Source organism: Pagrus major, chromosome 4, assembly GCF_040436345.1.
Source record: "Pagrus major chromosome 4, Pma_NU_1.0".
Classification (NCBI taxonomy): Eukaryota; Metazoa; Chordata; class Actinopteri; order Spariformes; family Sparidae; genus Pagrus; species Pagrus major.
This window is the reverse complement of record NC_133218.1, coordinates 1,762,588-1,777,931: the sequence shown is the minus strand read 5'-3', so window position 1 is coordinate 1,777,931 and position 15,344 is coordinate 1,762,588. Positions and strand designations below refer to the sequence as shown.

General features: G+C 39.5%; 1 protein-coding gene across 1 annotated transcript in view; it reads right to left on the bottom strand.

The window, feature by feature from the left end:
* dok4 (docking protein 4) overlaps positions 1–15,055 on the bottom strand; it is a 41,588-nt gene extending 26,533 nt beyond the window's left edge. The window contains exon 1 of the mRNA XM_073463743.1: positions 14,862–15,055. Within this exon, the coding sequence (XP_073319844.1) occupies positions 14,862–14,927 (66 nt within the window). The 5' untranslated portion in view covers positions 14,928–15,055. The remainder of the gene's footprint in view (positions 1–14,861) is intronic.
* Positions 15,056–15,344: the final 289 nt, after the last annotated feature.

Genomic DNA, 15,344 nt, shown 5'->3' with positions numbered 1-15,344 from the left:
AAATATAACTGACATGCGTAACAAGTCGCAAAGAGGTTTTACCATAATTTTTGGTAACTCTAAAGTACTCTAACATGTTACTTTTCCAAGAAGATAATGCAGTAACATAACAAGTTACTTTTTAATGGCAGTAATGTCACGGTGCCACCGTGACAGCTGGGTTGCCTTGTCCTGTTTCTCTGTTTTTTTCCCCGTCTACCTTCTCCCCCTCCGTTTTCTCCCTCACCTGCTCCCTTTCCAGTGTTTGTGTGTGTGTGTGTGTGTGGGCGTGGCGGCAGCAGCAGCAGCAGCAGCGAAGTGGCACACCTGACTCTCATCAGCCCATCAACCTCCGCCTATATTACTCTGGACTCTTCACTGCTTCAGCGCCAGATTATTCCGTCCTGTGTGGTGATTACATTGTGCCTCAGAATTAAGTTCTGTAAACCTACTATTTCTTGCTCTCGTGTTTTTCTATTGTGCTTATGTTCCTGTGTGTTGGCTCGCCCTGCAGAAACCCTCAGCGCCATTCCGCTCTGTTCCTGCTCGCCAGCTGCCCCGAGTTCCTCCTCGCTGGCTCCGGACAACGCCGCCTGCCTACCTACCTGCCTACCTGCCTGCCTTTCTACCTGCCTGTCTGGTCACCTCACTCTCGCTACCACCTGAACTGCACTCTGCAAAATAAATCTTTTGCTAACTGAAAAGCACTGTCTCCGATCTCTACATTTGGGTCCGCAGAAAACCTGAACATAACAAGAAATCTTAATGATGTTAATGAGTTACTTTTAAAAGTAACGTTACCCAACTCTGGCAAAGACTGATGAAAAGGTATGGATCCCCTTCTTTATTTTTTGTGTGTTAAATGGTGGTATAAATCTATATTAGCTAGCTAGTTAGTTAGCTACATTAGCTTGACCCCCTATTAAAAATCTTCTGAGCAAGGAGTACTGTATGCATAACAGGCTTCTATCATTACTAATCATTTAGAGTAAATGAATAATCAATCAATAATGTACATAATAGTGCATGTGAATAAAAATAACAAAATGCAGATGCTGTCTGGCCCAAGATTTTCAGGGACCCCATCTAGCCACTGCTAAGGAAGAATTCTGAGGGTGACACTGACACTAATCAATATTAAAAATGAGCGACTGTGCTTATGTCAACTCTAAATGCCACTCCTAATGACTTCACTACCACCTCACTTTCGTCTTTATGATTTCAGCTATGGGGAGTTTGTCAGTGAAAGGCATTTCAAGCACTCAACTATGCATGTGTCCTCTCAGTTTACTTAAAACTTGGCCAATGTCACATTTAATTCCACCTTTGAGACTCTTTCAGGACCACTGAGGTAGGTGTTTTGTCCTAATATCATAATAATTAACCCTAACCCTTAAATGCAGCATATGCATATCTACTGGTGAGTATTGAGGATCTAAATTGTATTAAAGATGTTAGGTAAGTGTCAGTAACATCAAATATAGTTGACCTTTTCTATTTGGTTGGTAATTAGATGCATTATTCAGGGCAATCTACTCTCCAGAATGTGCAAAGACTAGAAATGATGTCCATGAACTAGTTGAGTGCTGGTGTCATGCATTAAGTGCAGCACTCTACATATTCAAATACACACTAGTCCAAGGAGTGTTTAGTTTACTAATTTCAGAGTGTGGAGTCCAACACTTCAGTGTGTAGATGCATCTGAAGAATAAAACATGTAGTTTACTGCTATTTGCAGAATGTTGGGAAAACTACACAGGAATATGTAGGAACACATGTCCATCGACTCTGCATTACATTGAGGCCCTGTTGTTCTTGTTAACTCTTTTCATCTGGATGAAGAAGATTCACAGGAAGAAGGCGCCTTCCAGGCTGCCACCTTATCTCCTGGCAGAGAGGACAGTGTTTTCCTGGACCATAAAGACTTCAGATGAGGACAGTTTTAATTAATTTACAACTAAACTCCCATTTTTGAACTTTCTCTCCCCTCCAAACAGATAAATTCTTCCCTCACAGGTCAGTCTGAGTGAGCATGGAGTCACCTACTCTCTCCACATCAGGAGGGACCGGAGCTATCTGGTCATCAGAGACTGTGTTAATACAGAGTCTTTACATTTGCAAATTAAGTAACATGTCTGATGCCTCTCTCTCTCTCACCCTCTCTGTCTCTCTGACTTCTGATTCACAAACACACTCTCCAGAGTGGACACCAGACACCTTCTGGTGTTTGTTCTATGCTCTCACTCTGTCTTCTGTTATTTACGACACATCTGGTCTCACTATCTGTGGGACATTCCACCCAAATGGTCTCTGTGTTCCTCCAGATTTCAGACCATTTCTAATTAACCATTAAGTCAGTATCTCACCCTCTTAATTCTAACAAATTAAGAAACAGTAAAAGAAGTTCATAAAACTGATCTTTATCCCGTTTCTCTACGATTAAGATTGACTGAGATCAAGTTTTAATGTTTAATCTGTCCTGTGTTCGGTGGAACCACAGCACCTCCTGATGGTGAGTCCTGGTACAGTTGGACGAGAAATATTCTGTTTAATATGTTTATGGTTATAACCAGTAAATGTCTCTGATATGTCTTTGTTTAACAAGTATTAAGCTAGAACTAGGAGAAATATGTATAAGTGATTTTAATCACGTCATAATCCTTTTCATGATAGACAAAGTACATCTAGTGAGCCATGGTGAGATTCTGTGAAAAGGTGAAGCACGGTTTTGAAACGTTTAAAACTATAAGTTTAGTTTAGTGAGTTTCTGTGAATTTTCACACCTCCACTAAATCTTGGAGATAAAAGCCAGCAAGCCCTGCCCCCCAGACACGCCTCGATTTGTAGATAATAAAACAGGGAGACATGCTTCTCTCGAGTTAGTTTTTCTTTTGTTTTCAGTTTCTTTAGTCGGGTTTTTTAGTTTTAGTCAGTTTTTATTTTGAGTTTAGAGTTTTGTTTTAGTTTTTGTTAGTGAAACTTAGTTTTTCACTCTTACTCTTGTAACTTACTTTTGAAACTCTCGTCTTTAATTTTTCCGTTCTTTGAAACACGCTCCAAGACAGCGACCTCAGCAGAAGTGCTCACGCGTTGATTTTTCTCACTTTTATATTTTTTGCAGTATTGATTAGCTTCTTTTATTAAGTTTGTACCAGAAGGAAGTTCTGTTTTAATTTGTTTTATACAGTTAAGTATCGTAACCTGCTTTTGAAGAAGTGAACTTAATTTAGATTATCTTGCATTAACTAACAACGGACGATCCGCCTGATCAACGTATCATCCTCAGTTATTTTATTCAAGAAGTTAGATTTAGTTTACAAAGTCAGAGCCTGAGAACCACTCGAAGCAACGAAGAAGAACATCTTTATCACAATCATCATCACGACACTACAGCAACTTGCTGTGTCCGAGACCGTGCAAGCGGTTTCCAACGAAAGACAGGCTCTTTGACAAGCCCCCAGCGCTCGCTAGCGGTACCATCCCGCTGGGCATTGAGCCAAGATCTCACCGGATCGGTACGGGACCAGCTGCCCTCTTCCTAAGACAGCGGACCGAGGTGCCCAACCGACTGATACCGGACGAGCTGACCCTCGGCCATTGGACCGGGACTGCCAGCTAGAGCCGCAAATCACCCGAGGGAATCCGCCGCCGCGGACTCCGCAACTCTGCTAAGAAAGTAGGCTCTCCATCACTCACAACAGCTGGATCCACACATTATACATGAGATGGTGTCTATGGCTCTGATTCTGATCTTTTAGCTTAAGAGAAATTCGGTTAGGGTCTCGTTAGTATTAAAATTACTCCCGTAATCTTTAAATGCTTCAACCTAACTCGTGATCTCACCATCAGCCCATATTCCACTAATAACCCATTACTTAGTTATTCTATATTTCCTGTTACCTGTTGTTATTCATTTAAATTGCCATTTCGTTTATTTAATCTGAATTGTTTAGTCAATAAACATATTTAACCGTACGTCGTTGTCTGTGCAGGTTTGTTTTTAATGTGGAGAACAGATGGATCTGTGTAGAATTCACTACTTCATTTATGAGATTGAATGAATTTATCTGAAATTGATTAGAATTGACACAAGTTAAACTTGTCCAGTCGAATTTGATTAATTACCTCCGGATTATTCAAATAGACAAAACAACGGAGGTGGTGCCCCATTAACGAGTGTTTTATTAATCGCCAGTGATTAATAAATTACTCAATGCTCAATGCATGCTCAATCAGTGGGAGGTTGGTTAAGGAGGGTGTGCGGGTGTTGCACCATGCCCATCAGACTGATCATTATCAATCCGATCAATACAATAGTTCATTATACTCTGACAGAAAACAAAAAACAGACCATTGCATGAAAACATTGGGGCTCTACTGTATGTGCACATCAGTTCATCTGAGGTTAGTAGTCAGAGTGCGCTGGGACTTTGCATGGCTGGGGCTTTTTTCTTTCCTTTGTTGTTCCTGTTGAGAATAATTAAGCATGACTCTGCTGGTCTATCTCCCCAGCCTTGAGGAGGACCTCAGCTGTGCAAGTCCTCTCTGCCCTTAGGACACAAAGACTACCTCAGATAACGTTCTTTTTACCTCTTTTTTTGTAATCATGTCCTCCTCTCCTCCTTTGTCTGTGCCCTGGGTTTTCACTTTGTTAACTCACTGAATGAAACTGCTCGCCCTCCAGGGTTTACATTGCTTTTCTAAACTCGGATTCAAAAACAAAAGCTAACAAAACCCAACTATAAAGCTTTGAAAACGAAATGTTTTTATTTCAATGATGGATAAAATGACTATGCATGATGTCAGATATTGCTGATAGATACCAAAGACTAGTGTCGACCATCTGCATTTCTGTGGATTTCAGCTAATTGTTTTGGTGTTTTCAATGAAAGTACTGTAGTCCTGTACTCAGCGCCGCCCCTCCCTACACGCAGAACACGCGCTGTGCGTAGGGCCCCACGATCCGTGGGGAGCCCCATTTTGCGCAAGGGGACGCATTCTCTGCAAATGCGCAAAGGATGCGCATCGCTGCCGTGAGGCGCGCGTAGAGCACCAAGTCAGCCCGAGGCAGGAGAGAAAAAAAAAAGAGACGAGTAATCTGACACCGCACACGTTGCCCCAATGATTGACAGCACGCAGCATCTGACCAATCAGCGTTTAGATGCGCCGACAGGCCGTTGGATGCAGGTGGAGAGATGGCCTCAAAACGGCAATATGAATCGGGAACAAGCAAAAGAAAGACAAAGTCAAAACAAGAGGAGGCTCGTGCTTCACTTGAAGGTGGGTATGTTGTTGAAATAAAAAAGAAAAACTTTGTGGCATAAACACCCCAGCTGCTAGCCTGCTAATCATGAGACAGAAGAGAGGATAATTCTGGACTGGAGATTAAATTTTCCAGCGGCCCTGATTATCATTTATTGAATGTCTTGTTAACTGCATATACATTCACCTCTGTTGAAAAAGGAGTGGTTAATTGACCAGTTGGTGGTCGTATGTTGGCTCAGGTTTATAGCCTATCAATCTATGCTATCAATGGAAGTTTTGGGCTATTTTTATAGAGGTAAAATGTCGCCATCTCTTGGTGAATTTAATGCATAACAGTCATATAAGATTAGATAAAATAAGATAAATTAAAGGGGAATTGCGGTTTTTTACAACCTGGACCTTATTTCTAGCATAAAATACGATCATTTACTCACCCAGATAACTTTGGTGTCATTTGGAGTCGTTCGGATGAAATTAGATCCAGTGGAGCGCCGCGTATATCCATATAATGCGAGTGATCGGGGCACCGAAGCGCAGCCTCTATATAACGCATTATCTGCCGCGAAACTAGCTCATTTCACCGATATTTTGTTATGATACGCTAGTGCTATTCCCCTCTGAGTCCGGGGTTGCCTGTTATCAACATCCGGGGTCTGTAGGTTGACCTACTAACCTCTGACTCCACTTGAGTATTCGGGTCCATTTTCAGCGCAACTAGCCAGAGCTTGAGTAAGTCCAGGTTGCGGAGAGGAAGCCTGTGGAAGCTGAACTTCGTCCAATTGGTCATTTTGTTCGGACAATTTGGAAATACGCAGTAACGAACCATAGCAGTGCCAAATTGCAGCTAAACGAGCCGACCGCCGCAGAGTTGCTGTGCTGTGGCTGCGCGCGGCGCTCAGAGATGATATCATCCAGGTCAGAGGTTAGTAGGTCAACCTACAGACCCCGGATGTTGATAACAGGCAACCCTGGACTCAGAGGGGAATAGCACTAGCGTATCATAACAAAACATTGGTGAAATGAGCTAGTTTCGCGGCAGATAATGCGTTATATAGAGGCTGCGCTTCGGTGCCCCGATCATTCGCATTATATGGATATACGCGGCGCTCCACTGGATCTAATTTCGTCCGAACGACTCCAAATGACACCAAAGTTATCTGGCTAGAAATAAGGTCCAGGTTGTAAAAAACGGCAAAATAAAATTCTGCTTAGGGCCCCAATTTGGCCAGGGGTGGCCCTGCCTGTACTGTATGCTAACTTAGTAGTAATTTTGACACTATACTGAAATTTCAAACTTCAATACAGTACCTCAAAAAATAATGACACTTGATACAATTTTTGATACTTCTGGGAAAACTGAAAACTGACAGACATACAGTACATGCGAAGGTGAATGAAAAACCCCGGTGGGTGCTGAATGTGGACATTGCAGGACGGAGACACAACTCCATGTGTTGGTCTGTAGTCTGTTTGTGGGGTCAAGCGCACACACGTCTTTGCAATTAGCTGTGGCTGCAATTTCACCAGTCAAAGTTCAGTTCAAGTTGAACTCCACACGGAGCCAAGATGCGCATTTGCTTTGCAGCTGGATGCAAATGTTTTTTTTTGGCCCTTGGTGTGCATAGAATGGGAGTAAACAGGACGCAAATGTTTCACTCGTGTGTGCGTGACTGCAGCCTAACTCTGTGGCAAACCCCCTTCACTCTAATCAGTAGGTTGAAATCAAGCTTGACTTAGGTCTTGAGGAGTGGTAGCAATTATTCACCAACAAACAGCCTAACCTGTACACACACTGCACTGCTACGTTAACAGCTATAATGTTACTGAAAACATTATACTCAGTGTCCCACACTCGCTCTCTTTCTCTCGAAGACTGCACACTTACGTTACGCCCACAACCTACGTTGAGTTATTCCTGAAAGGAGTTTGCTACTTGTTTAACACATTTTTGTTTTTAAAAAACATTGTAAAAATACATTTTAAAAAGATTCTATGATGCTTATGATTGCCAGACCGCTGGCTTGCAACAAACTTTAATGTGTGTGTGTCAACTCACTGTCGGAGAGAAGAGAGAGCGAAAACATAGTTGGTTCCTGTGTATTGAAACTGCAGAAAATTAGTATTGAAACGGTTTCAAATATTCAGAATTGATATGTATCAACACTACTGTACAGCAGAAACAACAGACCGAGACTACCTGGTGAACATAGTGGAACATTTAGCAGCTAAAAAGCCAAACATTTCCCAAAGCATTGGTGAAGACCGATAAAAAGTGAAACGGTGGTTGAATGTTGTTCTCAAATTCATCAGGTGGACACAAACACAACTCCAAATGGATGCTAATGTTGCTGTCTGCTAGGTGTGTAAATAAGCTGGTTTTGAAACACGTTGTGATAACAACTTTATCAAAGTGTCACTGTGGCCAAAAAAGCAATATGTGCATCAACATTGATTAATTAACATTGCTAACAAAAGTTCTGACATTACAAATACTGTATGCTGCACTCACACCATGATAGCAGAATGTGAAAAACAGAAAACCTTACTATTAACCTTATTTCTTTTTAGAAAGTATTATTCCAAGGTGGTTGCCCTGTTGCTAGAATTTTGTTAACAAGTGAACCTATACAAATGATGTAAAGTTCCTGTCAACTTTATCATATTGAGACTATTTTTACAGATATTGCGATTGCAATATGATTCACTAAAAGTGGGAACTGGGTCTGTACAGAACAAACATGTTTTTTTCTTACATCTGGAGAACAAGTTTTGTCAGCCAGGACATCTCTGCAGCACTACAGTAATTCATTATAATGCTGTTTGTCACACATTTACCTTTATCAAAAAACTGCAGCTTCTTGTGATTGTAATATTGCACTTTAATTTTATTTTGATTAATTGTGCAGCCTTAATATTAGATGTCATTTAGATATAACTACTAGCCATGACAGTTCAGCATTGTGTTGGCTGTATTGGAATGATGTGCAGAAGCATGAAGACTATTACTCTTCTGAATTGACCAGTCGATCTACGTGGCACCAAAAGCTCAAGACCATGACCTGTGGCAGTGACCAAAAGACCAAATCATTTTGCTTCAAAATGTGTCTGGGCTCACTCTGTGGGAAAGCAGGAAGAGCTTGGAGATCCAAAAGAGGCTTGAAGTAGAACAGCAGCACCTTTCCATTAAAAGGCGAACAGTTGAGATAGTTTGGACATACAGTATGATTCAGATGCCTCCAGGAGGGCTTACAAATTCGAGGCACATTCCACTGGGAGGAGACCCCAAGGCAGACTGAGAACACACTGAAGGCCTAGAAATAAGGTATTTCTAGACCTTCAGTGTGTTCTCAGTTGCTATGTAGAGGGACATCTGGATCCCTAACAGCTTGTTACCACTGTGACCAAGGGGAAGACAATGAACGGATGGATGGATCCTCATGATAATGGTTTTCCAGCTGTTTTACCACTGGTTTGTCTATGTTTGTTGGTGGGGGATAGCCTAGTTGTCAGAAATTTGTGATACTCAGAATCACAGTGAAGACACTAATGTTAACCATTTTTCCCTCTCAACTGCTTAAATTATGGACTTTACCAAATGACGTCAACACCTGAAGTAAAATCAAAACAGGAACATAAAATCCAATTGTGTTCAATAAACCAAAAACTCTAGAATAATGGACTGATTTTTAATTAATCATTCAACCATACACATTAAATAATAAGGAAAGAAACATCAGGAGTTAACATCTTTTTTAATGACTATATCCATTACCTTGCCACTTTAAAGGAGTAAGGATCCAAAGCACGCAAGCTGCATTCCACTGATGCCAAACTATCCCTGCTTCACACTGCACATCACATACGTATGTATGGGCAGACTGCTTACAGAACTGTCAGGAGTAGCTGGATTAAAAAGGCAAATGAAAAAGGTTAAGAAAGAGAGAAAGATGACACAGAAAGAATGCAGAGGAAGGATACAGATAATGAGGCGGAGAAGGAAGAATGAGCTGTGAAGAATCAGTGCTCTGGGCAGAAAACCGCAGAGGGAGAAAGAGAAGACACAGAGCAATTAAATGACAGGGCAGTGAGAGAAAGAAGGGAAAAATAAGACGGGGACAAAAACCTAGAGCAGTTAGTGTTAAAAACAATGAAAAAATTCCCAAAGAGAGAGAGACAGTCAGACAGAGAGAGAAACGAAATGTAAAAGCCAAATTTTTGGCCAGTTAATCCAGCTACCAGCTCAAATGTACTGTAATACCAATGTTTTTATACATTTTTTTGTGAATTATATTTAAATTTCTAGCTGGGCAAATCAATACCATGATTTTTCATGAAAAAAAATACTTTAATCTATTTCAAATTTATTCACATTTTCAAAAGTACATTGCAAATATACTAAAAAGAACTGTTCTATCTGTAAATATATGAAAATATACCAACATCATACTCTGAACCAATTTTCACATGACACTTTTAACACACTTTAAAATAATGTCACTATAGCACACTTTTTAGAAATATATTACAGGAAAATTTGCTTAAAGTGAACGTTATGTGTAATTTCTAAAGCACATTTACTTGAACTTTTTACATTTTAAAATGTATGCTTGAAATGATAATTTTAACAACACACTGAAAGTGTAATTGTAAGTAACTGTAATTTTATTTGAGTGTGATTTGTAAGTGCACTCACTCACTTAGGCTACTTTTAAAAATTACATTATTATTATTATTATTATTATTATTATTATTATTATTATAGTAATTTAGTGTACTTATTGGAAGTATACTTGTGTTCATCTTATTTGTAATACAGTATGTATGCTTTCTTGAAGTACAATAACAATGCACATCTCATGTTTCAGCAGCATCATTGCTACACTGCATATAAAAGTGGTAAGCAAAAAACTTTTTGAAGTAAAATGCTAGATTTAGCTGTTTCTGCTCATCAAGCTAGTGCCATGAGAAAGAATACATAAAATAGAAATATAGACATATAGTTATCTACTGTATTCTGTATAAGAGCTGTCCTCTGTTTTGACCCTTTGATGCTGCTGGAGCTGCTCAGTGTTGTGGAGTGTTGAAGCCGCAGACAGAGTGACAGAGCAGCAGACTGAGTTGTGAATTCAGCAGTTAAAAGTTTGTTTCCACAGATTATATGAATGATGATATCGAGCTAACAGACTAAGCGCTAGCTAGCTACATCTGCTTTAAATTTTACCAGAGCTTGACTGGTATTTGCTTTGCATACTCATATTTCAGTTAACGTCTGTTAACTGTCATGCCTCCGGTGTCTTTCTGCACTTCATCTTTTAAAACTCACATTGCATTCATTGCTCATGGGCCCTGTTGTATTTTACCCAACAGACCACAGACACTGAAGCCAGCAGTGGAGCAGTGTGTGATGCGTCGTGTATCCTGAGGAGGGATGGTGCAGAGCCTGAGCCTGACCCAGAGGAAGAAGGTCTTCAGTGGATTGGGGGCATTGCTTTATTTGGATTCTTGATTAGTTTGGAATGATGCTAACCATACCGCAAATGCACATCTGAAGTCCTACAGAGGATTTTCCTCAAAAGTCTCAAGACTTTGAGTCTCATGATCAACATAATAATGCCACTTCAGTGATTAATGGAAAATAAATGTGGAAAGAGTGTGATGATGACTTTATGATTGCTTTTGTTACTTACTAAAGTATAATTAAAAGGTAATCAGTTACAGTTTGATACTTGCAATACTTGATTAACTGTCCTTTCTTTTTCAGATAGTTCTGATACAAATTAAACTGAAACCATGTAAAGTTGAATTAAAATGTCCTGTCTCTTCATTAGTGAAGTATATTTTCCTATAATATTTCTCTGTATTATGGTACAATGTTTAATTACTAAAATTGGTAAAAGCATGATGTGTTTATGTATTCACAGACAGTATACATCTTTGTAAGTATATTTGCAATGTACCATTAAAAATGTGAATATGTTTTTTTATTTATTTTTTTTTCACCTGGGCAGTGCATTCCGCATTGGGGAATAGTCCAAAACGTAATCCCGACTGGTAATACACTTGCAACATTGTATAAGGGTATGTAAAGTACCAAGTGGTACAATAAAGTAACAAAGTATATTGATAATTAACTTCAACGTGTCCTTCTTTAGTAACTGAAACAAACCAAAGTATAACTGAGCATACTATTACTACAATAAGAATATATTAATGGTATATTTCTTGTATATTTGCAAGAAACTCACAATACATTTTAATGTACTTATAACACAAATAGGGTAGGCTTTAAATAAACTAATAAAGCTAATAATATAAATGTATATTAGTACATACACAGCGATATACTTACAGTGTACAAAACATTCTTGAAGTTTTTTCACTTTAGCACATAAAAGTACACTAAATACACTTTTCTACAATTTAATTAAAACTAAAATATACTTCGTACAAAATAAGTTGTTCCAAAATAACAAACTTTAAGCTAAATGATCATTTACATATTTGAAGTGTACTGATTATTAGTCAAAGTATGCTAAGATTTAATATACTGTATGATATAATATTTTATTATTTTTTCACGAGGGTGCTATAATGTTGCCTGTATTTGTAGCACATTTCCTCAAACAATCCATTTGATTTCAGAACTCTTGAAACTCATCAAAATGGGATTAGTGCTGATTTAGAAACTGACAAAAAAATGAACAAAGCAGACAGACCTTTCGACATCCATCCCTTAACTTCATGATGGAGGACACAAATCAATCCATCTCAACATCACAGCCAGACAATTTCTCCAGCTGATCCAAAGCCTGTGCTGGGAGAGGACAGAGGAGGACTCTAAAAGTAGAACTCTGTCCTCACAAGACCTCAGCTGGGAAATATTCTGCATGGACTCTGCCATGCAACCTTATTAAGGGCCCGCTTCTCTAACACAATGCACAGGGATCAAACACATCCCTGCGTCCCAGTGTTGGATGAGCAGTGGGATTCCATGACTTTATGAAGAACAAGGATGCAGGCGATGATGGTCTCATATGTTTTCTTCAACCATAGCTGGAGGTGACATTACTCCTGTTTCACACCACACACACACACACACACACACACACACACACACACACACGGTGAGACATTTCACACGCAACCACTAATTTAAACCTGATGGTGGTGCTGAAAGATAAAAGTCAGGTCATTTGCCAATGCCTCAGTACCGTTTTGTCCATTCTGCCTCTGTGTCTCTCTCAACAAACACATTCTCTCTGGTCCCTAAAGTACTTAGGAACTCTGCAGACTTGTTTAAGTCATTTGACTTGTACATCAAACTGTTCATCTCGTCCTCATTGCCCAATTATGCCCTTGACTGTTTGGACTCCCAGCCTCTTCCCAACCTTTAAGCCTACCTCCATTGCCACCAGTAAATTTCCCTTTGTGTGTGTCTGTGTGTGTGTTTGTTTGTTTGAATTTGAGTTATTGCTTGAATTCACTAATCATGACAGTATCACAAAAGTCATTAGGATACATCTGGCTTTGTGACGTGGTGTAAAAAGACAGAGCAGTAAACTGAGGCTGATATGAAGCACTACATTACAGAATTTAAACACATGGAATGGCTATTGTGGAGTAGTTTTATATCTTAAATTCTTTAGGATTTTAACTTTATTACTTTGTTAATGAGTAGTTGTATATTTGTAAGATTTGATTAGTAGAATAATGACACCCCTAAATTGATATTAAAGGTGACCTGTTCTGCTTTATTTGTGGTTTCATTCATGAAATATGTCAGTAAAAAGAAGAACTCTGCACTGTAGAGCTTCACAACATAAAAAATGTAGCAGTGTCTGTAGTGATATTAAAATGAGAACATATTAATGATATCTAACGTTGCTCATAAACAAGCTTTCTCAAATCACTTGTAGGCAGTAGGTGATTTGTTAATTTTTAATTGTCTTTTTATAACTGTATTAAAGTAATTAGAGTAAATACACCTTTAAATTGCATGCAGTGGACTGAGTTTATTCAGGCAGGGTTTTCTCATGTTTCTCACAATACACTACAAGCAGGGTCATTTTAAGTTACATGACCTCTTGGAATTTTTTACCATCTAAATTCCTTGAAGGACACACAGTGAACATTGTGCAAAATAGTAGAGCCTCACTGATTCATTGGTAGGCCGATTTTATCGGCTGATATTAGCCTATCACAGATATATCAGTATCGGTGTATATATTGTCCGATATGCACCGATATGAAAACCTTATATTTAAAAACTATAATGCAGAAAAACATGTTTGGGGTAATTTAAATTTGGTGTAATGACATAGTTTGTCCAGCAGAGCGCGCTTCAACGGGGGATAAAACAGCTGGTGTCAGGAAATGTAACAGCTACATCACTAATGGTTAAACTATAAACCAGCATAAAAATGACAATATGACTGATATATATGTGATAGGCCAATATCAGCCAACGGATATATTGGTGAAGCTCTCGTATTTACACTGTATGTTAATTATAATACAATGCAGATGATCAGTGGACCGTAGTGAGTATTTTTAAATATCAGTGACAATCATACTGTACTGTGCACAGTGGCTTAAGTAAAAAGACACTGAAAGTCAATGGGGATTGTCTCACGCTCCTGTCAACAGTTCTATCTAGGCATTTTTTTAAAGCCTCCAGTGTGTTTTGGTATTTTTTATGATCTTTCCTGACAATGTTTATAACTCTTGACAAGTATAATAATATGTCATCCACCACGCTTAGCTTCTGGTGTCTTAAGGGTGGCGTGGCTTGTTTGAGAACAGCCGTTAGCCAGTGGAGCAGACAGAAGGATTAGCATTGAAGTTTTCTAGTGGCAGTAAATGTAAAGTACAGGTTACAGTTTGACCATGACTAAACTCTATAACACACACAACACTATCAGCATGGACAAGCAGCATGAATATTAGCAGCAGAAGAAGCAGAACTTCAAACAGAAGTTCTTCTTGTGTATTAAGGAGCTGCAGAGTTTACTTATGGTCAAACTGTACTGTACATTTACTGCCACTAGACAACTTCTCTGCTAAACTTTCTCCTCTGAGCCGGTCGCTCACACCTGTCTGGTCTGAACACCATCACTGTAGCTATTTCTCCTTCTCTTGCTCGACCACTCACACACTACACACTGCCCTGTTTCTTAAAGGAGCCACGCTGCTTTAATAATCCCTATTAGAGGATGACATATAGATAATATAGATTCTACTATAGTCATACGTCATTATTCCATGTTAGCAACAGCTTCAATTTAGTGACTTTGAGCACAAAATTAAGTTCTTTGTCAAAAAATATTTGGCAAACAGTGTGGCTCATCAACATTGCCCGGAAAGTATAAAATATCCTTAAAATACCAAAATACAAAGGAGGGGGGCTTTAAGAAAATGTTTAGATTAGTGGACTCGTCAACAATCTTAGTTTACAATGTAAAGTTATTCTCCTTTTGTGATGGATGTGATTAAACAGCCATGTAGAGACAACACAGACAAATACACACACACACACAAACACGCACACACACACACACACGCACACGCACACACACGCACACACGCACACACAAACACGCACACACACATACACTCACCCCCAGCTTGCGGCTGCGCATGCGTACATAGCCCTGCTTGACGATGTCATTGAAGTTGGAGGCCATCTTTGAAGGGGTGGAAACCTGCTGACCGTCCCGGTGGAGACCATCCAGATGCTTCTGTCCTCCCTCAACCAGTCTCCACTGCTTTCCGTCCTTACCTTTCCAAAGCTCCCAGTCTCTTGTAGGACTGTGTGTTTTTTCTCCCTACAGGCCTTCTGTTACTATCTATCCTCAACTCTGTCCTCTTTCTTGGAGCTCCTCACATCTCCCATCTCCTTTCTCTCCTCCTTCTGTTGCCCGTTGTTCTCCTCTGTTGACTTAATTTCTCTCCTCCTTTGCCTCTTTTCTTGTATTTTTCCTTTACTTTGTCCTGTTATTCACTCTTCATCAGATGGGTCTTCCCTCATCTCCCTCCTTGGTATCTCTAAGAAAATGGATAGACAGAGAAATGGAGATCAGCAGAAATATACATATATATGT